We start from the raw sequence: 25,461 nt of genomic DNA, 5'->3' as shown, positions 1-25,461 counted from the left end.
TCTATCATTTTCCTACTTGCAAACATTAAAGCCAAGAAAGACCTTAAAGGTCATCCTACAGTTTTCAGAGGCAGATCCACCAACTTCATAAAACAGTTCAAGACTGAGGAGGAGACTTATAGTTACAATCATTAATATGATATGGGTATCATAATTTTACCTGAATAGGTATAGGTAGGCCTCAATTTCACACAAAAAAATTTAAGTTGTAATCCATTAAGATTTCTAGTCTTTGGAATTTAGAATACGTTTTCCCCACATCAACAAAGCCAAGGTGATCAAGCTTTTTGTTTTTTGTATTTTTTCTTTAATTTTTTTTTGTTTGAAAAGTGAGATAATTTTGGCTTCACTTTTTCAACATCATAAAATGCACTCTTTTCACACCGATGCATGACTATAGTCTCCTTGGCATCTCTGATGTGAACCTAAGCCCTGATTCTCATGGGAAGCCAGATAAGGGGCATTCTTGGTCTATAACCATCCTGGACCCCTCAAATATCAACAGGTTTGAGCAGGGAGAGGAAGAGAATGAAAATGGGAAAACGGTAATTCACTAGAAAAAAGATCCTCGACCCACAACACCAGCTAACTAACCTAAAGAAAGGCCTCTCCCTCTACTCTCCAGGCACAGGGCCAAAGGAACCCTTGGTCCAAGGAAGGCTGAGGAGGGAAAGAGCTGCTAGATGAGAACATAAAGGGCCAGAGGCAAGAGGCACTCAGGGATCTAGATTCTCTGACAGGGGAGCCTAGGACTACTCTAGGGATACTTGGAGACAGAGGGTGAATTCCCAGAAGACTGAAATAACTGTTCCCTGCAGAAGCAGGGGTGTGATTAGGAAAGGGAAAGAACAGGAGAAAGAAGAGGAAGCAGACATGGAGCAAAGAGCAATTCCTACACTTCAAGTGGTGAGTTCGAGACTTGGGGAGGTGCCCAGTCCAGGAATGGCTGCTCCTTTCTTCCATGTTTCCTGTTTAGATAAACCCAGAACATTTGTGTGCTATTAGCTTCTAGTACTAAACCCATAATGTGCTCAAATATCTTCACATGTCCAAGTATGTAGGTAACTTTGATTACCTCAAGCGTATGGAACGTACTGGACAATAAATACATAGAAAAATGAAAAAGGAAGATAGACATTTTGCTCCTTGTGTAAAGTGAGGTGCTTTAGAAGGCTCTCAGCAAAACTGCAAGTGAACTTGCATATTTTAACACTGAGTAGTCAAAATAAACTAATTACCATGTTAATCAGCTCCCTCTCAAAAAAAAAAAAAAACAAAAAAAAACAAAATCGAAAAAACAAACACCAGCAGGGAAGGAGGGAAGTATGAATAACTTTGAATCCCTTTGTTTTCATAGACCAATTTTCCATTATATTACATCAAATATACATTTCAACTATATATCAGCACATTCATTCTTCAAAAAGGCTTCAAAAAGACACCAATCACCACCATTTTTATAATTTCAAAACTTGGCTTTAATGTCCTTTCCACAGGAACACCCCAAGAATGGCCCTTAGCCTTTCAGCCTCAAGTGCTGAAATACTGAGAACTTACTGGATCCAATGAATAATATTCCTTTTTTTCCATCTGACTTTATTTTTTTTTAAGTGTTTATTTTTGAGAGATAGAGCAAGCAAACAGGGGAGGAGCAGAAAGATGGGGGGGGGGGGGGTGGAGGAGAGAATCCAAAGCAGGCTCCCAGCTGTCTGCACAGAGCCCTAAGTGGAACTCAAACTCATGAACTACAAGATCATGACCTGAGACAAAGTCAGACGCTTAACTGACTGAGCCACCCAGTCACCTCTCTATCTGACTTTAAAACCAAAGGAGAAGTAGGTGTCTGAGCCAAATAGACATAAAAAAAATGTCAGTTTTTTATTCTTACAAACTGTTACGAAGAAGGGCTTAGGTGCACAGTCCAATGAGGACAAACTCCACTCCTACAACTGAAGGACATGCCCAGTGGAGCAGAGCCTGCTCCATAACTTACCCTCATGGCACAGAATAGAGTAGAATGTACCTCCTCTGCAGGCAGGTAGCTCTGAACTAGAGGCCCATAGTGGGCTGCCACACGAGCCCAAAGTCCTACTCCCAAAGAAATTGCAAATCAGGGGGCGCCTGGGTGGCTCCATCGGTTGAGCTTCCAACTTTGGCTCAGGTCATGATCTCATTGTCTGAGTTCGAGCCCCACATCAGGCTCTGTGCTGACAGCTCAGAGCCTGGAGCCTGCTTCAGAGTCTGTGTCTCCCTCTCTCTCTGACCCTCCCCCATTCATGCTCTGTCTCTATCTCAAAAATAAACAAACATTAAAAAAAATTTAAGAAATTACAAATAAGGGGGCGCCTGGGTGGCTCAGTCGGTTGAGCTTCTGACTTTGGCTCAGGTCATGATCTCACGGTCTGTGAGTTCAAGCCCCACATCAGGCTCTGTGCTGTCAGCTCAGAGCCTGGAGCCTGCTTCAGGGTCGGTCGGTCTGTCTGTCTGTCTCTCTCTCTCTCTCTCTCTCTCTCTCTCTCTGACCCTCCCCCGTTCATGCTCTGTCTCTATCTCAAAAATAAATAAACATTAAAAAAAATTAAAGAAATTACGAATCAGGTACATCATTCATCTACTGGAGAAGAATGAATGAAGAAAAGCCAGAGACATTACTCAAATGGAAGTCCCTCTTTATGAACACATTAATAGTCTCCTTAACATCCCCTGGCATTTTTTTTCTTACTCATAAGACCCTGGGCTACCAGAGGTGTGGCAGTACCTCAAAGGAGAAAAAGAGCAGTCCCCTACAGTAGCCCTGTCCCCACTTCCCAATTCCAACCACTGTCTTTTGGGTACTCTCTCAGGATCACAGGAGCAGAAGGGGAAGATTCTAAAACACAAAGATATGTATCACACAAAATACTGTTAAGGCCATGCTGAATCCCAAGTTGAAATCTACTCTCTATTCCCTGGCCTTATTGTTCAACCTGGGTCTCCAGGGGTTCTGCAATGAACTTAAGTTACAATACTTAGGTAACTAAAAAATAAAATGCAACAAATACAGAGGTCCCAAATATAAACCTTCTTCCAGTATGAGTTTCTCATTAAGACAATAAAGCCCAAAAATAGAGTTCAAGCCCACTGTTAGCACAGAGCAGGCTTCAGATCCTCTGTCTCCCACTCTCTCTGTCCCCCTTCCCCCAACCTCTCTCTCTCGAAATAAATAAATAAATAAATAAATAAATAAATAAATAAATAAATAAATAAAAAGAGTGACAGAAACTCCAGGGTACCTGAGAGGTCAACAAAAAAGAGCAGTCTTTTGCCAGGATGCCCATAACGCTATGCCAATGGCACAAGTACCCACGGATAGATCAATGGATAAACAAAATGTGGTATAGATACAATGGATTATTACTTAGCCTTTAAAAAGAAGGAAATGCTATAACATGGATTTTGACGATCTTATGCTAGGTGAAATAAGCCAGTCACAAAAGTGCAAACGTTGTAGGATTCTACTCATGTGAGAAACCCAGAATGGTCCAATTTGGGAGGCAGAAAGATGTCTTCACTCTCAGAACGGCCCTGAGGTATCACTGTCTGCTTCAAAATGTAGTAGTTTGCATTGAGGCCAGTCCCTGTCCCCTCAGGCCATAACTAGGTCATCTTTCTTTCCCCACCTGCATGTTCAAAACTTCTTATCTTCTACTTCCTCTCTGAACCCATGTTTCTGGCACTCAGGTGCTGAACTGAACATGCACTCTGCCTAGTACAGTCATCTCCACAATCTATTATAAGCAGGAATTTTTAGTCTTGGGCCACAGATGCTGTTGCAACTGCCTTTTCTGTGTAATTGCAGTGGGCTGTGAGGAATGTCTAAGAAGACTATCCATTCGTCCTCACATTTGTTCCATCTGAACGAGAAGATTCTATATCTGTTCCTACTGTTTCTGAAGCCCATGTCCCTGGAGGCCTGTGAGGACCTACAACTTTGTATGGACATCTCCAGACATAAAATTCCTGTGCGCTTTTATGACCAGGTCCTCAGTACCTTTCTTTTGCCAGAAGTAAGGCTTAACCCATGTTTAATTTTTCTCTGCCAATCCAATTTTCTGTTAAGATGATCTTTCAGGGTGCAGGCAATACCTGTTTGCCCAATGATAGCAACCTGTCACCTTGGAACTCAGTCAAGTCTTCAGTATTTTATGCTGATACCTTAGGGCTTTCCTTCTTAAATGCAAATTTTCCATAACCAGGGCCACCACCACAACCCCTGTGGGACAGAAAAACACTTTATACATAGAAGGTGCCTTCTCAAGGCACATGTCATCACTGGCCAAACTCCACAGTGAAAAGAAACCACACTGTATTTCAACCTCTACTGGCAAAAATCTCTATGCAGTGCACATGATACACAACTGTCCACATCCTGGAGCTATGCAAGTTTCTAGCTGTTCCTACTTCAAACTCTAGCTGAACGTTTGAAGCGGCACTTTGCAATTTCCTGGATTGTTTGTGAAAAACTTTCAGATCTTTGCTGTATTTCTAGAAGCCTGTCACTAAGTAGTACGAAGACAGTGAATCTCCTTTTCTTTTAAAGATCTCCTGGGGCGCCTGGGTGGCGCAGTCGGTTAAGCGTCCGACTTCAGCCAGGTCACGATCTCGCGGTCCGTGAGTTCGAGCCCCGCGTCAGGCTCTGGGCTGATGGCTCGGAGCCTGGAGCCTGTTTCCGATTCTGTGTCTCCCTCTCTCTCTGCCCCTCCCCCGTTCATGCTCTGTCTCTCTCTGTCCCAAAAATAAATAAAAAAAAAAAAAAAAAAAAAAAAAAAACGTTGAAAGATCTCCTTTTCCCTGCATATCCCACCTATCAACCTTTTTCCTGGCTTAATTAGACTTTTCAGTCTACCACTGTTCCTTTTCTGTTAAGACTATTATTTCTCCAAACCACTCTAGTTCCTTGATTTCCTTAAAAAAAAAAAAAAAAAAAAAAAAAGTCTCTAGAATCTGAGCATTGCAGGCACAGGGCTTAGTAATCATCTTCTTAATGTTTTGGCTTACAATTATTTCACTCATCTATCCAAACCCGAGAACACAGCCCATACTTCTTAGGTAAGGAGGCTCCCGTTCCTTTTTAGTTTTAAGTAATAAAATCTACAACTCTTCCATATAGGTGAAGCCTCAGTTCTATGATCCAATGGCCAGGACTTAATCAACAAAGCCAGAGTAAGCATAAAGTGTGTTTCCATGTGGAGGAACTTCTGCTTAAGTATTAAAGTACTGCTTCTGTCCTTGTAGGCAGTATGTAGCTCTGTTCCTTCCAGCTGCTGGTCTTTGAGACCCACCCGTCTACAGAGAGCGTGCTTTCTTGGTCTGTTTGCAGTGGGTCAATTGAGGTTGGTTGTATGATTGGTAGTCTATTAAGATCTTAGATAAACTACACCATTATGTAAGATTTGTCCCTCCAGGGCCTTCCTTTGGCCTGGAATGAAGTTAACTGAATGTGGTAAAGCCAATTTATCACTTCCTACCTTGGCCTCATTCACAGAATTTAAAGGAGCAAACTCATAGAACAGCATTCTTGGAACACTGTCCCTTTTGAAATTTGAAGTCCTGGCCAGCAGCTTTTGCTAAAATACATTAAAAACAGCAAATGCTAGTCCACCCTAAATGACTAAAAGGAGCAATACCTTCCTCAACCTCACCCACAACACCCATCCAAGCAGGACCCACCAATCCTCAAGTCGAAGGGTCTCAGCCCACCCACAAAGCCCAGCTAGGATCAGGGCACCCTGCACTTGCTAAGGCCTAAATGCTCATCACAAACCGCTGTGCCACGTTAAGCCTCTTGCCTGCGGACTAGACCACCTTAAGCTTTCCAGGCCCCAAAGATCAATGTTCCTCTTCCTACTGAGAAACCTGATGAGCAATAGATAACAGAAATCAAATGAAAATGTCAACTTTTAGGGATGCCAGCTCTCCTCTTGGTCCCCTTGACCAGCCCCATCCCCCACATATACAAAGAATTTAAAAAAACATACACACATTGGAGGCCTCCCCTTGAAGACAGACCTGCTCTGCTTAGCCTACCTGATGAATGAGAATACACCAGACAACAACCACCCTCTCTGCAAGTAAATAGGTCTCAAAGAAAACACCCAGAAGTTGAGTCACATGCATAGGTATTACTCTAATGTTTTAACTAGAAAGTTTTTTCCATAGGGAACATGAAGTATGAAGATAAGAGTTTATCCTCCAAAAAGGTACCTTTCTTGTAAGGTCAGTTCATTAAATCTTCCGTGCCTAATCAGAGCTTTGGATACGGGTGTTCAACCAACTGTTTGAATAGATGAGAGAACAAACTCGCTTTCTGAATGAACAAAGTGCAGTTTTGAACTCACAGAGGTTAATGATGTAATACATAATAGCCTGCACGTCTGGGAAAGGCAAAACAAAATGGTTGGTGTTCTCAAGTGGAGGAAATGTATTGGGCATAATGTAATCTTTAAGGAATGCTCATCTTCGTCATTAAGGCCTGCTGCAATTTGGGTTAAGACGATTCTCCACCCAGCCTCCTGGCTGATTCACGTGATGTTATTATAGGTTTTGGGTGAAGAGTGTTGGCCCAGAGGAAGGACTACTTGATGCTAAACTACGCTTGCTACAACCGTTTGCCCACTTCTCTTCAGACTTGCCCTCATTAACGTGAAAGATTATGTAAGAAAAAAGTAGGCAAGATCTAAATTACAGGGCATATTTAGGTTTTTAAAAAGCTCCTTGGAAAACATTTCAATATTTAATTTCACAGAGCAATTTGAAATCACAAAGGCTTTTAATTATACCTAAAATTCTTCTCTCCTGTGTTTATTCTAATAAGTTACTATACATTTATTGCTAATAAATTACATTATTTATACATTCCTCAAGATTTACTGAGCATTACATGCTGGGTATTGTGTTCATCCCCAGGAATTCAGCAGTGAATAAATCTAAGTGGGCTCTGCCATCATGAGGCTTAGGTCTAGCAGGAACATCAATTCCTGAAACAAATATTTCTAAGGATGATAAGCTGAATAAATGGAGATATTGTGAGGTGGCTACCTGCATCCCATCTTACAGATGAGAAAACAGATTTAGTGAGATTAGTTTGCTCAGAGCCATCCAAGCAAATAAATAAGAATCAAACCTAAAGGATACCAAAGTCCTTGTTTTTAACCAAGACTTCAGGAATCTTCCTTTATGTCAGTTAGAAATATTTTTCTGCTAACCATCTGGCAGCATATTAACAAGAGCTGAAAAAATGTTTATAACTTTTGACATAGAAGATTCATTTTAGCAAATAAAGCTGAAAGCAATAACCCAAAATTGGGAAACAATCTATACAAAGACCACTGTAATCATGCTACCTATAAAAGGTAAGAACTGGGGTGCCTGGGTGACTCAGTCAGGCATCTGACTCTTGGTTTTGGGTCAAGTCATGATCTCACAGTTCGTGGGTTCGAGCCCTACATCAGGCTCTGTGCCTACTTGGGATTCTTTCTCTCCCCTCTCTCTGCCCCTACCCCACCCTCTCGCTCTCTCTAAATAAACTTTAAAAAAATTTTTTTTAATAAAAATAGAAGACAAGAACTGGAAGTAATCCAAGTGACTGACTACAGAAACAGGGAGTATATCAAGTGGACTATTCATTGTTTTCACAACTGCATACTATTTCATTAGCACTTCCTATGTGATCCTGAGAAAATTACTCAGTCTTTTCTACAATTCTCCAGCTATAATTATTATATTCTCTTAATGGATCGCTCAACTATCTACAGAAACAAACATAATACTACCTATAATTGTATTTAGTGGAAGCACTATCCTTGCCACTTTCTGATTAAGAGTTTATAATGTGCAAAGCTGAGAGGCAGGAACTTGTTGAAGATTATCTCATCTAATCCTCAAAACAACCTACAGTATAGATCATGTTATTCTCTGGAGGCCACTAAGGGAAGGGAGAAATGAAAGGGCCTACCCTAGATCATACAGTTTATTAGTAGCACACACAATATTTTAACTGTAAAGCCAGTAACTTTAACTGTAAAGTTCCTTTCAGTACACAACGCCAATCCCTGCTTATCAAGGAGAAATATCAAGGTTCAGAGAAACTGAGCCCAAAGAGGCTCAGAGGTCACAAAGCTAATTAGTGACAGAGCCAGGATTTGAATCCAAGTCTCCCAATTCCTGGTAGAGTGTTTTCTCTTTTTAACAGCACAGCAGTCAAATATGAAATCACCAACAGGGAGATGAAATTGTGTAGGTTAAATTATTTTTAAAGTCCTAATATTCTAAGGGCTTTAGTTTCTATTAGCCTAAATAAAATATCTGAAGATAGAATACAACAGAAGAGAAAAATTTGCCAGAGACCAGCAAGATGTTATTTCAAAAGGACTGTGGGAAAAGCCCTGTACCACACAAAGACTCGATTCGGTGGGAGAAGGAAAGAATCCCACATTATCACTAAGTGCCTACCATGCCCCCAGGGCGATGCCATTTTGCCTCGGAGTGCATTTGCCCTCCAAAACACTATGCAGGAGGGATCATCCCTATTTCACAAGCAAGAAAACGAAGATGCTGAGAGATTAAGGGATTTGCCTGCAGTTGCTCAACTAGTGGGGTGTGATTTGAACTCAGTCCTGTCTGATGCTAAAGTCCATGTTTTTTCAATACACCATGCTGCCTGCCACTGCAAGACAATTGGCGGGGTGTGAATTATATTTTTTTGCATCCTGTGATTAAGATGAGGGACAATCTGGCATTCTTGCTCAACCAATATTAAAGTTGGTGGCAGGGATTCATTAGTTATTCAATAGTCATTCATAGGAGCTCTCACTCTGTGCCAGGTACTAAGCTAAGAACAAAGCTGAAGAGCAAATGGACTGCAATTTCACGGAACTCATGATTTAGGAGAAATAACTTGTTTTGGTGTTGCCAAAAATATTTGTATTCCTGGGAATTTGAAACACCATTATCTGGCTTAAAAGATCAAAACCTCAATTCTTAGGAACTGAGTGTGTGTGGTTCAGTTTCTGGATGATAGAGGTTTACTCCTTTAAGCAACAGATCTCATTTCACAATTTTTATTATTTATAATTGACCATTGAATAACAGGGGTTTGAAGTACATGGGTCCACTTACATGCAGATTTTGTGAATACATGTATGTATAGCACTGTATTTTCCTTATGATTTTCTTAACATTTTTTTCTCTAGCTTACTTTATTGTACGAATATAGTATGATACATATGTGTTAATCAACAGGAGGGCTTATGATCAACAGGCTATTATTAGTGGTTAAGTTTTTGGGAAGTCAAAAGTTATACACAGATTTTCAACTGCACAGGGGTGATGGTGGGGGGGGGGGGGTGTCAATGCCCTAACTCCCGTGTTGTTCAAGAGTCAACTGTAATCATTTTTCAATGCTTTGTCAATTCTTCTAGGACATTCTGAGCTCCAAAATCTGAGACCTTGTATCCCCATCCCCACGGATTCCCCTATACTACTGTATTCATGGGATGGATGGATAGAGGAAGGTAGAGGGCAAAGCAGAGACAGCTGAATACAAGACATTAAGACCTTTATAATAAGTACTTCACATAAATTCTAAATTCAAGCATTTTCCAATTTTCCCCAATTTTTTTTTTTAATGATTAACATAATTTAAACTTCTCTCGAGGGTGCAGCTGGGTGGCTGTCGGTTAAGGGTCTCTTGACTTCTGCTCGGGTCACGATCTTGTGGTTTGTGAGTTTGAGCCCCATGTCAGGCTCCATGCTAACAGTACAGAGACTGCTTGGGATTCTCTCTCCTCTCTCTCTCTCTCTCTCTCTCTCTCTCTCTCTCTGCCCCTCCCCTGCTGGTGCTAGCTCCCTCTCTGTCAAAATAAATCAACACTTTAAAAATAAATACACAAACAAACTTCCCTTGAGGGCCTGGGTCTTAAGTATTCTAAGAAAAGTAATGCCCTGTTATTCAGGAAACCAGGTAACCTTGGGCAAATCATTGCACAAATCAGAGGCCTGAGACAGCCAATTTTTAAAACCAAGGCGCAGAGCTAAAATTACCTCTAAGGACTTTTCCAGCTCCATAATTGTAGAACTCTTTGAACAATACAATCAGTTGCTATAATGGTCCATTCAAACAGGACCATCCTTCCCCACAGCCTAGTGCAGTATGTGGGCTACTTTGGCAGGATTCTCCATAGTCCAAGATTAATATAGTTTTTGAGTTGAGTCCATGGTTTATGGTTTTTTACTACTGTCCATTTAACTTTCAGCTGTTCCTCCTCATTTTAACTTGCAACATGTAATCTTCTTGGATTTATTAAAAAAAAAAAAACAGGCTTGAAATAAAAATAAAAAACAGGCTTAATGAAAAGGAATGGCATATTTATTGAGTACCTAAGTGCCAAACACCAAATGTGCATTACTATAATTAATTTTATCCCTAAAACACTGCAAAAAGGAAAAAATGTAGAGAAGATCAGAGTGGTTAGGTTGACCAAGATTATAAGTGGAACAGCTAGGACCCAAAGCCAGGCTGATGCATTCAAGGCCCAGGTGCTTTTCACTACACAACGCTACCTCACAGGTTTATTAGAATAGTTGGGGCGCCTGGGTGGCTCAGTCGGTTGAGGGCCGACTTCAGCTCAGGTCATGATCTCGCGGTCCGTGAGGGCTGTGAGTTCAGGCCCCGCGTCGGGCTCTGTGCTGACAGCTCAGAGCCTGGAGCCTGTTTCGGATTCTGTGTCTCCCTCTCTCTGACCCTCCCCTGTTCATGCTCTGTCTCTCTCTGTCTCGAAGACAAATAAATATTAAAAAAATTAAAAAAAAAAAAAAAAAAAAAGAATAGTGTGTAAATGAAAAGTCCTTAGTCTTCAAGTCAGAATCTAGGAACCCTCTAATGGGTAGCGTAAATGAAGTTTAACGTATTGCATTTACATGGAATATAAGAAATCTATTTGATCTCTTCTCTAGAGAGGTGAGGGTATTATTACTATTAAACACATTTTTTCCACTTATTTATTTAAAACCCAGCAAGGCTTTAGGTGATGCCACATGGGCAAGCTTGTCAAATAGCTTAGGGCTAGCTCGATAGGTGAGAAGTTAATTCATGTGCATCATGGAAACTGGTGAACCATTTTTTTTAAACATGGAAGGAAAAAAAAAAAACAACAGATCCTTTACCAAATTTCTCGTTACTCTTCACTATGGTCATTAAATGGAACTATATATTCAGAAAGATGGAAATTTAATAAGGATTTAACCATCAGAGCTACCACAAAAATACTCCCAAGAGTCCATCTTCACATTTTAGAATTTACAGGTATGAAATGGATGTTAACCACAATTATGACACTCTCCCCTTAAATGGGGTCTCTGGAAGCACCCAAATTTTCCACCTTAGTGCTCATCCTGAACTCCGGAGATTTCAACTCCTGCTTCTTCCTTACTGAGGAACTGCTATATTCTACTGAATCCCCAAGTACAGTTTACAGGAAAACACAAGGTTTTATTTTCAAGTACTCTGTCATTATAAATAATCTCAACTCAAGCATTTCTTGTGTCGCTGACCATGGCCTAAGCTTACTAACTTCCTTTAGCCAACAAATACCTTTTCACATTTGAAGGTCAAATGCCAGGGAATTTAATACTTTTCTGCCAAATCTACATTTTGTAGTATCAGTAAGTAGCAGAATTATCCTTTCTCTGTCAGGCACCGCACACATGATTAAGTTATATTAATTAACCCCCACCCCCCCCCAACCCCCTTGTAAAAAAAGGCTTGCAAATAGCAGGTGCTGTAAGCTGGCTGCAAGAGGGGACAGGCAGCCTTGTTGCCACTGGGAAGTGAAAAAGGTGACAGGTTTCTGGTTCACTGGTGGATGTTCACTCGAGCACACCACTGGGGTCTGGAGACCACAAACCAAGAAGAGTAGGTCTAGCATGCAGTGCCCAATTTCTCAGAATCAAAGTTTTCATAACACCCAGTCCTCTCTGGGCTTCTAACTTATTAAACACACACTCTTCAAGACCCAAAACTAACTCCCAAGAAAGCAGCAATAATTTGTAAAGTTTGGGACAGTTGCTACTTCTAGTAACAGTGGTCACCATCATGGGGAGTAAATGGGACAGACTGAGGATAAGACTCAGGAAGACTGGTAATGATAAAAATCAAGTGAACTTGCAGGGACTGAGGGAGAGTTGGGGACTCAATGTCTGGGATTTAGAGAGCTGGAGCCTCACTGGGGGGAATAAGAAGCCTAGAGGATCACAGAAGGCACTGCAAAGAGGTGACGTACACAGCAGCTGGTGCAGTGAGGCTGGGCAGTAAAAACCCACTGGTGAGCAAGCTTCTCCAACAGCTCTCTTCAGCTTAGAGGCAAGAGCAGGAAAGCCAGTGGAGGAGGGCACTGCAGGGTGGGGGTCACCGGCGCATGTGACATCACAGAAGGTGAAGGGAACTGGGGATGAAAGTAGAACGTATTGGAGGACTCAGGAACACGCAGCTAAGAACAAATGGATCAAGGAAGGAAGAGGTATCAGTCAACTAAAGAGCACTGGGAGGATACTGAATGGTACACTAGGTATGAGGGAGTGAGAGGTAAGCAAGTCAGGAGCTTCCAGACAGAGCAAGAACAGGCTTTGGACATGGCTTTAGATGCCTATTATGCAATCTGACTATAGTCTACTCCCTCAATGTTTTGATATTCAAGAGAATAGTCCATCATCTGATATTCCAGGCCACACACCAAAGTCCTATGACTTAATATCTTCCTGCCAGGTGCAAATGGTGCAGCCATATTCCAGTATGAATGCTATGGAGGATATTCCATCACTGCTCAGAGTAACTGTCCTCTTGGGGACATCACTGAGGTCTGAATGTCTTTGCACATTCTTCGTCTCACACACACTCTCCCCACTCCGTTTCTCAAGCCTTCTTCCTCTCCTGTAACCACTCAGGTCTCTGTCCTCTTCCTGGTCTCATCTCGCTCACCCAGCTGCATGCACTTCTGCACCTGCCTTGCAGCATCCGATGACTTACTTTATCCTCTCTGCATTCTTGCAAGACCTGACTCCAAGGTCAAATCTACTTTCTTCCAGCCCTACAAAAGCACAAAGTTCCTAGGATTTAGCTCTAGGACTCCAGTGTCCTGCACATAGGAGGTACTGGACAAATGTCTGTGGAAAGGACAGAAATATCTTGAGCCATGCAAACACATGAACATGTCATTCCCTGCACATCAGCAAAATTAACAATGCATCCAAGAGAGCATTACCCCCTACCAAGCATTTGCTGTGCTCATTCACTGTAACTCCGGTCTCCCATCCCACCCCCTGTTTTATAAGGGCATGTCTGAAGTAAAATCCATGCTGTACAGACTAAAAGCCACATAGGATCAGGGACTCAGTTTTATTTACCTTTAAGTTCTCTGTTTCTACTACAAAACCTAGTATTTAGTAGACAAATTGATGACTTAATGAACTCATATGCACAAATTCCCATAAAAACAAAACCAAACTAAGAGCTATGAAATTACCAAAAAGCAAATAATTGTGAAGTAATCTGACTCTAAAATAAATGAAAACCGGTTTCACTATTCTAGATGTTTCTGTTCTAAATGTAGTAAATTTCAGTGCAAAATAATACAATGTAATTTTGTACTTGCAGGGCAAGCCTTGCTTTTTCCAAGCATTTTCCTAGTCATTTCCTCATGCAATTCACCATCTAACCACTCAGCTTGGTAGCAGGAATGGGAAACTTCACTGCATTTGGAATTAGGACAATTGGACTCAAGTCCTGTCTTCACCACTTCCTGTCTGTGTGACCTTGAGAAAAGTCCTTTATCCAGTACACATTTCAATTTCCTTCTCTGTAGAGCGGTGATAAGATCTTGTTCTTCCTGGCTCTTAGACTTAGGAGGATCAAGGATGTGGGAGAGGAAGAAGGAAATAAAATCTTGCTGAATACCTACTATGCCCCAAGCATTTTACAAATATTATTTCTCACCACAACCCTGCAAGTAGGTTTTACGATTTCTTGCCTTTAATATGAGAAATTGGAGACTCAACAACTAAAATAATTTTCCCAAATTTATCAAGTGCCAGAGCTGGGATTCAAACATATCTGTCTTGTCCCAAAGCTCTCTTCATGAAATTATAATGCCTCCTTAATGAGCTCTAAACATGTATAAAAAAATTTTTAGCTGCTCTTCAGCATATTACTGATATGTCAGTATTTACTGTTCTTGCTGTAAGTATGGAAGGCAGAGAAAAAGAAAAGCAGGTATTTGGTAAGGCCACATGTTAGAGACAGAGCTGGGCCTCTCATTCAGGTCTCCTGACTCCTGGCCTAAAGCCTTTTCATTAAACCATATTGCCCCCATGCTCCCAGGAAAAGGCTGCTGACATTAGTGCGCACAGTCATGATGCTTGTTTATTCAAGCCAGCTGTTACTGATCTATTTTGAGACAAGTACTTTGAAAATCATGGAAGGTGAGTATCAAGTGTTTCATTGACTATTCCATATTAATTGACCCTTTAGAGAACTCCCATGTGAGTAGCATATCCTGCTGGTTTCCTGTTAAGCAAGCAACTCAAAGGCTAACTACAATTCTTGCAACACATATTTTGAAAGCACACTCAGAGAGCAGTACAAAATACAATTCTAAAATAATTTTATACAAAAAAATTATCTACTTTTCTGTTCATGGTTCTGTCCACTAAATGCTGAAGATTGGGGGAAGGCAGAATGCAAACTTGCGACTAGCCTTAATATAATGCAGGATCTGTGTTAACAGTTGGGGGGGGGGGGGCAGGGGGGTAATAGAGTATTCTAAATAACAGCTAATAGGTGTGAATTTATAAGAATGGTTATAATAATGAAAGGGAGAAAAGACAACCATTTGAACGCATGTCATTTAAAACAATGGTGTTCCTGCTGCCCAGGGAAATAAACATAGGCATGCAAAATACCACATGCTCAGGACCAGGTGTCACCAGGCACAGTATTAAAAGGCCAAAAAAGACCAGCTACACTCATCCTCCTGCTCTCTCATTACCTTTCCTCAGTTTTTCTACCTGATTTTATTTCCTTTCACCATCTATACCTATCAGAGGTCTATCTCCCATTTTACACTGCTTAGGATGACAACTGTATAAAATTAACCAGTTGATATTCAATACCCTGAAACCAAAACTATTACTCAATAACTAGTATAGAGATACTATTATTGATAACCACAAAACCAATCTGAGAACATTCCTCCAAGCAAAGGCTACAAAAGAACAATGGAGGGGGGTGTCGGTTCACTGCAATTCACATTCATATGTACCAATAGCCTTACTAAAGGAATTCAGTTTGCTTTAAACATTCTAATTCTAATCTTGTCTTCACCACAAGACCGTTCAACAACTACCTGTTAGAATAAGTTACTAAACTCTTAGCCTTGGAGAGTAGCTACCTCATGAAGATAAGTGATTGTTTCACATTGGTGTGACAAGGAGATATTTCATGGAAGGTGTAAACACGCTGCCTTGTATGTTTCTGCAGAAGTAGTAGTGACAATCATAGTAAAAATCATTCAAATTTATTGAGTATTTGTTATGTGCCAGTCACAGAGCTAATTCATTCATTCAGCCCTTACAGCCACAGTAGGGGGCAGGTTCCTGTATTATGCCTCTTTTAGAAATGAGGAAGCAGAAGAACAGACAGGTCTAGACACTTTCTTTAAGTCACTCAGGTGGTAACTCATGAAACAATGTTATCTGTTATTAGTAATGTCACTCAATGAACACCCATTTTGGTTTTTTTTTTAATGTTTATTATTTAGTTTTGAGAGAGAGAGAGAGAGAGAGAGAGAGAGAGCGAGCGAGCGCGAGCGCTCATGGGTGGGGGAAGGTTAGAGAGAGAAGGAGGCACAGAATCAGAACGAGGCTCCAGGCTCTGAGCTGTCAGCACAGAGCCCACACGAGGCTCAAACCCACGGACCGTGAGATCATGACTTGAGCTGAAGTCAGACGCTTAACTGACTGAGCCACCCAGGTGCCCCACACGTTTTTGATTTTTAATGACACAGTGCCAAGTACATCTTATTAAAGATGTATAGATATATTTGAAAAGGTAGTAAACAAAGTCATCATTTCCCATCCATCCATGAATTTACTTTATGCCTATTTGGGTGTATCATGTATGAGTCCTGGTGTCAATTTCTAGAGATGTACATAAATGAATAAGCCTATGGCAGCCTCAAGCAGGTCACAGCCTGGAAAGGGCCACAAAATACTGCAAGATGGTACAAGGAGGGCTATGCTCCACCTGTGTACACTATACAGTGGGGCACAAAGCAGCAGGTGATCAGCCAGGGGGACTCTTGAATGGAATCTTCAATCACACAAATAAGGGCATTTCAAGCAGAGAAATGGGCACATGCAGTAACCCAGGACATTTAACAGCACAGTTCATTTGAGAAGCCACAAAAAGTTTACAAGTACAGAGTGGAAGAAAACTTTGAGAGGTGGAGCAGGATTAGACGACAGGTCCTTGCATGCTTACTAAGGAATCTGGATGTTATCCCATTGTCCATAAGGAATCATTGGACAGTTATAAGGAGGTTGACTGACCACTTGCCCCAGTAGTTCAGGTAAACCCTAGGAAACCTCGGTCACTCTCCATCATCACACCCAATATCCAAGCAAGCTTTTGCAGCTCCACCTTGAAAATACATTCTGAATCAAATGAGGGAAATAACAGCACATGTGCATTCAAATGGAAAGGTTCAGCAGAGAACTGAAGATGCAGGAAAGTATGGGGACAGAGTGATGAAGGGACTGACCATGGCTGTGGGAACGCTGATAATCTGCCCATAGAACATGAGAGAAAGCCCCATCTATAGGCACAGATCCAAGAACCTGAGAATCTGAGGAAGCGATCCTCTGTTTTCTCAGTTGAGCAGGAAGCAAGGTCACCAGAAGAGAGGGAAAAGTGGAGACAAAGGTGAACGGGTTTCCACAAGAAAAGGTACCAAGGAGGTGGGAGGATGGGCAAAATGGGTGAAAGGGAGTGGGAGATACAGACTTGCACTTGTGAAAGGAGTAAGTCACGGGGATGAGATGAGAGGTATAGTATAGGGAATATAATCAATGGCATTGTAATAATGTTGTATGGTGACAGATGGTGGGTACACTTGTGGCAAGCACAGCATAGTGTACAGACTTGTCCAATTACTATGTTGTACACATGAAATTAATTTAACTGTGTGTCAACTACAGTTAAAAGAAGGGAAAAAAAAAGGTACAAGTGGTCATCTGGGTGAGTCGAAAAGTGAATGGTCTAGGGCAGTTCCCAAACTTTTTGGTCCCAGGATGTTATTACACTGGCCATTATTGATCAGCCTCAGCAGCTTCTGTTCATGGGGGTCACACATATCAACATTTAACATATTAGAATCTTCAACTGAGAAATCTTTAAAGTATCTACAAGCCCATAATCCATGGTCCACCTCAGCAATGACATCAGTGGCGTCATGCAGCCTTTGAAAAACTCCACTATACACCTGCGAGAAAATTAGAGAAAAGGCAAATCATGTCTTAATTATAAAAAAGACGTTTAACCTTACGGAACTCCTAGAGTTATCTATGGCCCTGCCAGGAGTCCCCAGACCGTCCTTTGAGAACATCTGGTCTAGAGCACTGGGTAAAGCTGGGTAGCCTAGGTGCCTGCTGTGGTTAGGGATGATGAATTTAAAGTGAGAATAGTCTGAGTGATACAGGTTTTTCCTCCATCAGATCCAGCACCCAAGTTGCAGGCAGGAGTAAGTGGAGAGCTGGATTTAACCAGGGTTGCACTTTACTCAAATGAGTATTGCAAATCAAGAGAAACTGGTATCATAATGGCTGCAGTATTTAAAATCAGGAGGAAGGAAATGAAGACATGAAGGCAGGGAAGAGGTGGCAGGAGCTCAAAAGCTTGTTGGAGTTTAGGTATTAGAATAAGCCAGAAAGAAAAGAGTAGTAGGAGAATATGACACTTGACACTGAGAATACAAAAGGTAACTATTAATAGTTTCTAACTCATCATTTAAAACTGAATGTACTCCCTCTCCCTCTGAAATCTGTACCTCCTCTATATTACCCTCCCTCCCAAATCCCCCCAGAAAGAGAGGCTCATCCTAGATACTCCTGACTCTCACTGCATTGAAGAGTCCCCAAAGCCTTGTCCATTCCAACTCTCCATCATGTCCATCTTTTTGTCCTTCTCTAGCCTTCCTGTCCTGCCCTTTCTCTGCTACGGCATTCACCGGCCCCTCCCTCCCCTGACTGAACTTCAGCAGCAGCCCTGTTCATGCCCAGTTCTGCTCCATCGAGCTCACCCTTCACTCTGCTGGGGGTGAACTTTGCACAATGAAGTTCATCATGTGATTGTCCACACTCCATCCATGAAATGATTGTACCAACAGAGGTGGAGGTGTCAAACAGGCAGGTACAGGCTATGTGAATTTGGAGTCCATCGAGGTATGAAAAGTAGGTAACACTACAGTGACATGACAGGATACAGGAAAGAGAGTATGAACAAAGACAATGAAAGAGGCAACTCAAATTTCCTCAGAATGTTTAAAGAGAAACCAGCAAAGGAAACAGGAGATATTAAGTCATGAGAGAATGAGGAAATGTGTAGTGTGGTGGTAATCAAGGGAGTTTCAGAAGCAGCAGAAAAGGCCATGTTAAATGCCATAGAGAGTTTTAGAAAAATAATTTTGAAAAGGGTTGTATTTGAAAATGAGGAAATTGGTATCCACACTGAATCAAAACTGCATTACAAACATGATATAATTTTCCCCACCAAAAAAAACAAAAAACAAAAACAAAAACAAAAAAAACACCAAACTACTTTCCCATTTTCCTCACCCTGGTAGGCATGGGATTATACCTCACCACCAATAATGTCTCAGCATTTTAATCCTTTATCTCAGGCTCTGGTTCCTAGAGAGCCCAGGTTAAGCCATCAAGTATCCTACAGAACCAGTCCTTAAGATGCCTTAATATGCCTTAACATTGGTATCAAGTTTAGCATTATGCTGACAGATTATCCAAAAGAATAATCTAACAAATGGCAAAGAGGTTAGTGACTTCTGTTAAGCCATGACATTATTTTGAACTGATTGACCAAAACCGTAATAGAGCACAGCACTCTTTTTGGACAACGAACGCCATTTTTCCTCCCTTCAGTATAACCCAATCATCTTCACACAGCACCATCTGGGGGGAGTATAGGCATGTGTTTGGAATGTACACCTTAATGCTAAAACTAACATAATCATGGTTTTTCAAACTATGTACAGTTATGTATAGCAAAAATAGAGTTCTCTTTGCCTTTTTTGAAAAAGTAGGAACAGCATTAAAACCCAACTGCAGGTTAATAACCTGGAAGGAAATCCTGGGGACAATACTAGTATACTCTTTTAGAAATGCTGTATCACCAACACTTGATGCTCAGAGATTAAAAAAAAAAAAAAAAAAAAAAAAAAAAAAAAAAAAAAGAAAAAAGAAAACTAACAATGACTGAGAGGAAATGGGGATATGGTATTCAGAAGAGGAGCAATCAAGACTTCCATATGATAAAATTTATCTAAATCTAAAAGAGCTCTTTTAATAGGTATAGAATTAAAATTCTACTGGACAAGAAAATAACCCTCTAGATCTCTTTTCCCTAAAAGCCACCACCGTAGCAACAATACTCCTGGAGAGGGGTATAGCCCTCTGTACTGATCATCTCCTCCTACCTATTCTTCTCCAATGGGGTGTTTGCCCATCACACACCAAATCTGTTTCTCTCAAATCACCAAAATATTTCATTTGACAGTCCATCTTCCATCCTTGTTTTACTTCATCTATCAGCAGCATTGACATGTCTGCTCACTCTGTCTCCCAGAAACACTTTATTTGCTTGGTTTCCTGAAACCACACTCTGCCGACTTCCCTCCTGCCTCATGGCCATTCTCTCTCAGCTCCTTTTTGGTTCTCATCTTTCTACCCTTGACACACGGGTAGGCCCAATAGCTTATTCCTTTGACCTCTTCTTTCTAAACACTACTTTTTGGGTGATTTCATCCAATCTCATGATTTTGAATACCACCTATACCCGACTCCAAAATTCACGTCTACATTCCCAACTTCTCCACTGCCTGCTCAGTCTCTCCACCTACATGTCTACAGGGCATTTCAAACATAACTAACTCCAAGTCTCCCCCCTCCTCGAACATCCACCCAGAGCTATCCTAGCTCTAGTTTTCCCCATCTCAGTAATAGCAACTCCCTCTTTCCAATTTCTTAAGCCAAAATTCTGGAGTCATTCTTGGCTCCTCCCTTCTCATACACATAATCTGGTTCCATCAATAAACTCCTAGGGCACCTGAATGGCTCAGTTAAGTGTTCAACTCTTGATTTCGGCTCCGGTCATGTTCTCATGGTCATGAGACTGAACCCTGCACCAGGCTCTCTGTTAAGTATGGAGCCTGCTTAAGATTCTTTCTCTGCCCCTCTCCCCCACCCACACTCTAAGATAAATAAACATTAAAAAAATAAAATAAACTACTGCCCCTCCCTTCAGAATATATCCAGAACTTACTTATTTGTCACCATCTGCCCTGCTATCACTCTGGTCAGAATTGCCGTCATCTCTTGCTAAAGTGACTATATGAACCTGACGGCTTCCATTCTTGCTGTTCTACAGCACAGTGGCCAGAGTGACCCTGTTCAAAGGTAAGTCAGGTCAGGGGACTTCCCACTTCACTCAGAGTGAAAGTCAAAGTCCTTACAATGACACATTAGGCTTAAAAAGCTGGCTCCTGTTTTCTCTGACCTCATCGTGACCACTCTTTCCCACACTCTCCTCCAGTCACAATGGCCTTGCTTTTCCTCCAGTATACCCACCATTTAATTGACCTCAGGACCTTTGCACTTGGTATTCCCTTGCCAGGCATATTCTTCTTTCAAAACATCCATATTCCTACATTTTCCTACATTCCTTCATTCTCTTCAGGTCCCTGCTCACCTGTTACCCCCTCAGAGAAGCCTTTCTTGACTACCTTCTAAAAAAAAAAAAAAAAAAAAAAAAAAAAAAAAAAAAATCAAATGATATTTTGCTCTAGTCCCTTACTTGGTTGAAATCTCTTCATATGACATATCATATAGCCGTTTCATTCTTTATTGTCCATCTCCCCCACTAAAATATAAATCCTTTCAGGGCGGGGATTTTGTAGTGTTTGTTTATTGCTCCAAGCCAGTATCTACAACAGTTCCTAGGACACAGAACCAGATATTTGTTGAAAGAACCCTGGAAGCCTGAATAATTCATTTTAAGACAATTCAAAGTCTACCCATACCATACACAAATGGTCAGTAAATTCAAATATATTATCATCCCAAGACATAGAATAAAGAAAAATTTTAAATTACAAAACAGTAGGATTAAGATAATCTCATTGATAGATCTCGGGGCCCCTGGGGGGCTCAGTCAATTAAGCATCCAACCCTTGGTTTCAGCTCAGGTCATGATCTCATGGTTTGTGAATTCAATCCCCACATCAGGCACAGAGCCTGCTCGGGATTCTCTCTTTCCCTCTGCTCCCTCCCCTGTGTTCTCTCTCTAAAACAAAGAAAAATGAAAAATATATACATATATTTATATGTATTTTTGAACTGAAAAAGATCCTCCTCCTCCTCCTAATATAGCAAGACTAAAAAGACGGGTAGCACAGCCAGGAAGAACTGGAGACTGGGATCCCATTTATATTCTATTTTGAAGGATTATTAATTTAAGACCTCAAGATTCAAACATATAATTGAGCAGTTATTTGCAGGGTTTTTTAATGCAAACAAGGCAGAAGGCTAACAAGAGAATGGAAGAAATCGCACTCATTGGAGATAAATACTCTTATCAAAAGGGGCTACTCACTGTATAGCCTGTTACAGGATAATTAAAAACAGCCAATAAGCAAAATATCAACAGACTAAAATTCCCTTTGTCAACATCTGTTCATCACAGTCTCAAATGCGACAAAACTCTGAGGTGAGACTTTATAGTTATTTCCTGGCTTGGAAGATCATGTGCTATAAAGAAATTCAAATTAATATCATCTTCAACAGAACCTAAATCAGGTGGACAGAAGGACTCGTAGACACTAGAAATGGCAAAAGCCTTTATAGTAATGACATCTCTAAATTCAGAAGAATAAAGTCTGATGGGATGCAGGTCAGGATTTCACTGGGTTACCAGGTTATTTACCATACCATGAATACTGCTGATGGGATAGGAGCCTTAGAACCAGAAGCAGCTAGAAAGACAGAAGTTAGATCCAGAAATAGAGAGGTCTGCCCAAAGGGGTTTATGGACCTTACAATTGTTTTAAATTTTTCATTGTAACCTTCTAACTCTTTATATGACAATAGCAAAAAAACAAGAAAATGTTTTAATTTTACTACTAGTAAACACCTATAGGTGAGCACTGTAGGCATGTTAAATAGATCACCTTGTTTAATGAAACCGTTAATAAGTGTCACTTAAGGATTTAACAACAATCTGTATAATACAGACTCAGCTGTTCAGCCACCTTCTCTCTCTGCAAAGTGGTCAAGAACCAAGAAGGAAGCCACAACAGACATCACCATATTCAGGCAGTAGCCTCCCAGGGTTCACTTTTGAGAAAAGCCCTCACTCGCAGGACATTACAGAGGAAACTGCATTGAATTTGGAACCAGAAAGCTCAGGGCTGGACAGACTTAAGAATCCAAAAGCAAAATAGCCTAAGGAAAGCCATTTAGCTGTTTACCTCATTATAACCCAGTAGCTTATCTGATAGCACAGTGCTGTAATTCCTTTACAGGGCAAGGATCCCGATGTGTTCACTGTGGTACCCCCAGTAGGGATTTCAGTTCTCAGAGCATCATCTGTGCTCCATTTTCATTAGTGATACTTACAATGATTATCCTCAGTCACCAAAAATTTATATTACAAATATATTCTACAAAGACCAAAATCACATTTGAAAATATTTTCATCCATTGTTAACAATCAAATAAAGGTTAGAAGATCAAAAGAGGGAGATTCTCAGCTGCCCAGAGAGATTGATTATGGAGAACAACTTATTGAACAGCCCCTGAGGGTTCCAGGAAACTGAAGTTTCAGGAAGTGCACACAATACTGTATTCCCTGCTGGTGGGCCAAACCATCCTGACCCACACTGCCTCCTGAGGCTACTGGCCAGGTGGAAAATAGTGATCTGTAAACTCGATAGCCAAGTGCAGCTCCAGTAGAACTTTGCTCAGAATAACAACTTCCAGCTTAATGAAAATGTCTGTTAACCCCTTAACAGGATATCCAGAATTGAGACAACTTTGAAGAGGTCCATAGAGTTAGCAATCACCACCCAGGATTATGGGAAAGTATGAAATAATTTATCCACTTCTGAAATCATATGGTTCTCACCACTTACAAGCCTGTTTTGTCTTGGGGACTGCTAACCAGCTGACTGAAGGCAGATAGGATAGGCAAGGAATATAGAATTTGGGGTGCAGAGGGCCCCTGATGAAACACCGACATCAAGAAGAAGAGATGAATGTGTGTGCTCTAACTTTAAATCCACAATTATTTAATCTTATGAGTCAATTATACTGTAAAAGGCACTGTTCTAGTTGCTAAGTGGTTGAGACTATCATTCAGGAATAGTGATAAAATGTCATGGAAGGGGGCTCCTCCTCCCTGTTAAGTTGAACGTGGTTTTTTATATAATGGGAAAAAGCAAAGAGATGTGCTGAACCGTGTTCAAGATCTGTACACATGGAAACTTTCTGACGGGACCAAAAAAAAAAAAACTACTATTCCTCTGAGCCGTGACTTTTGAGTGGACTCGGACGCATGCAGCCTTCCAGAGTTGTTTTTAACCCCTCGAAGAGGCACCGCCAGGCAAAGCTCCAGCCACAGGAGCCAAGCGTGCACCAACCACACCACCTGAGCAAGCACCGAACGAAGGAAAAGCAGAAGGTCTTAGCGAAACTTGTTTCCTGTCGCCGCTGAGAGGCTGGACTCGCTCCTTCTCACATGGCTTCGGAGAAGCTGTAAACACCACCTCTCTGGCCAGCTGGCCACAAGCTCCGGGGGCTTTCGGGAGCAACCGCTGCACGGTGCTCCCTTTTCCTCCCTTTGACCAGTGTCATTCCCGTACAGATAACGGTACCGGAACGCCCTCCACTTCCTAGAGTCATCATTTATGTCATGGTTCCTCTTTCAAGAAAACATGGGGACGACACGCAAAGCAAAAGAACAGAATAAGAGCAAAATCACCCCCATCATCTCCCTGTATCCCTCTCCATTGTTACTATAAAAGAGCTGGAGCAAATTCCTTTTGTTGTCCTACACGCACACACACACACACGCACGCGCGCACACACACACACACACACACACACACACACACACACACAAAAGTAGGTGAAGGGCACCCTAAGACAGTTTATTTTTTCCCGCCTCGCAGAAAGCCTTTACGAAATCCTCATTACCGTCTCCGGACGCAGGACTTCAGCATTCAGCTGAAGACCTAAACCACCCAAACCATTCCAGGCCAAGGTACAAAAAGCCGAAGCGGTTCCCAAAGCAGAAGGCTGGGAGGCAGGGCAAGCTGAGCGCACCTAGACGTTTGCATTTACACAAAGAAATTAGCCGGATGATTAATGGGAGATGCCGGCTGGAGGCGGAGGCGCCCGCGCCGGCTTCCTTACCTGGGACATCTGCGGCCTCAGGTTGATCTCCTTCAGGTTGATGGAGTGCGCCCGGAGGTTGTTGAGCAGCTGGCAGAGCAGGACTCCATCGCGAAGGGTCTGCGCCAGGTCAAACACCTGCGCCGAGTCCCAGGTCACCCGGTGGTTGGCCGGCAGCACCTTGCAGTGGATGAGCCACTGCGCGCACTGCTTCCAGGGCTCCATGCCCGACGGCTCCGGGACACGGCCCGGCCGGGGCAGGCGGCGAGGATGGGGCCGCCGCCGCCGCGGTTCCTCCGCGCCCCGCCGACGCCAGCCGCGGCCCGCCGCTGCCCTGCGGGGGTGCGGGGAAGCAGGCGCCGCGGCGGGCGGGTCGGGGGCTCCGCGCGGGGCTCGGCTCCAGTCCCGGCCCGGCTCCTCCGCCGCCCAGCCGCCGCTGCAGCTAGTCCCGCGCGCTCTCCGTGCGCCCCGGCCGGCTCGGCGGCGGCGGCGCACAGGCTTCCGACTCGCGAGCCCGGCGCCCGGCGACTGAGCATGCCCAGCGCGCCGGCCGCTCTCGCTGCCGTCTGCGAGTCCCAAGAGGCGCGGTGGGAGAGCGCCGCCGCCCCGGCCTGGGGTCTGTGCCCGCGGCGGGAAGGGGGGGCGCCCAGCGCCCCCGCCCACTAAGAGCCCAGAGGTGTTCAGGGAGTTTTC

General features: G+C 42.3%; 1 protein-coding gene across 1 annotated transcript in view; it reads right to left on the bottom strand.

Annotated features, from left to right (window-relative positions):
• Positions 1-25,260, bottom strand: part of VAV3 (vav guanine nucleotide exchange factor 3) — a 362,968-nt gene extending 337,708 nt beyond the window's left edge. Inside the window, exon 1 of the mRNA XM_060625198.3 lies at positions 24,790-25,260. Coding sequence (XP_060481181.1) covers positions 24,790-24,993 — 204 coding nt within the window. The 5' untranslated portion in view covers positions 24,994-25,260. The remainder of the gene's footprint in view (positions 1-24,789) is intronic.
• Between the last annotated feature and the right edge of the window lie 201 nt (positions 25,261-25,461).

The sequence above is a fragment of the Panthera onca genome, chromosome C1 (assembly GCF_046562875.1).
Source record: "Panthera onca isolate mPanOnc1 chromosome C1, mPanOnc1 haplotype 2, whole genome shotgun sequence".
In the NCBI taxonomy this organism is placed as follows: domain Eukaryota; kingdom Metazoa; phylum Chordata; class Mammalia; order Carnivora; family Felidae; genus Panthera; species Panthera onca.
The sequence above is the reverse complement of the archived record's forward strand: the minus strand, read 5'-3'. Positions and strand labels throughout refer to the sequence as shown.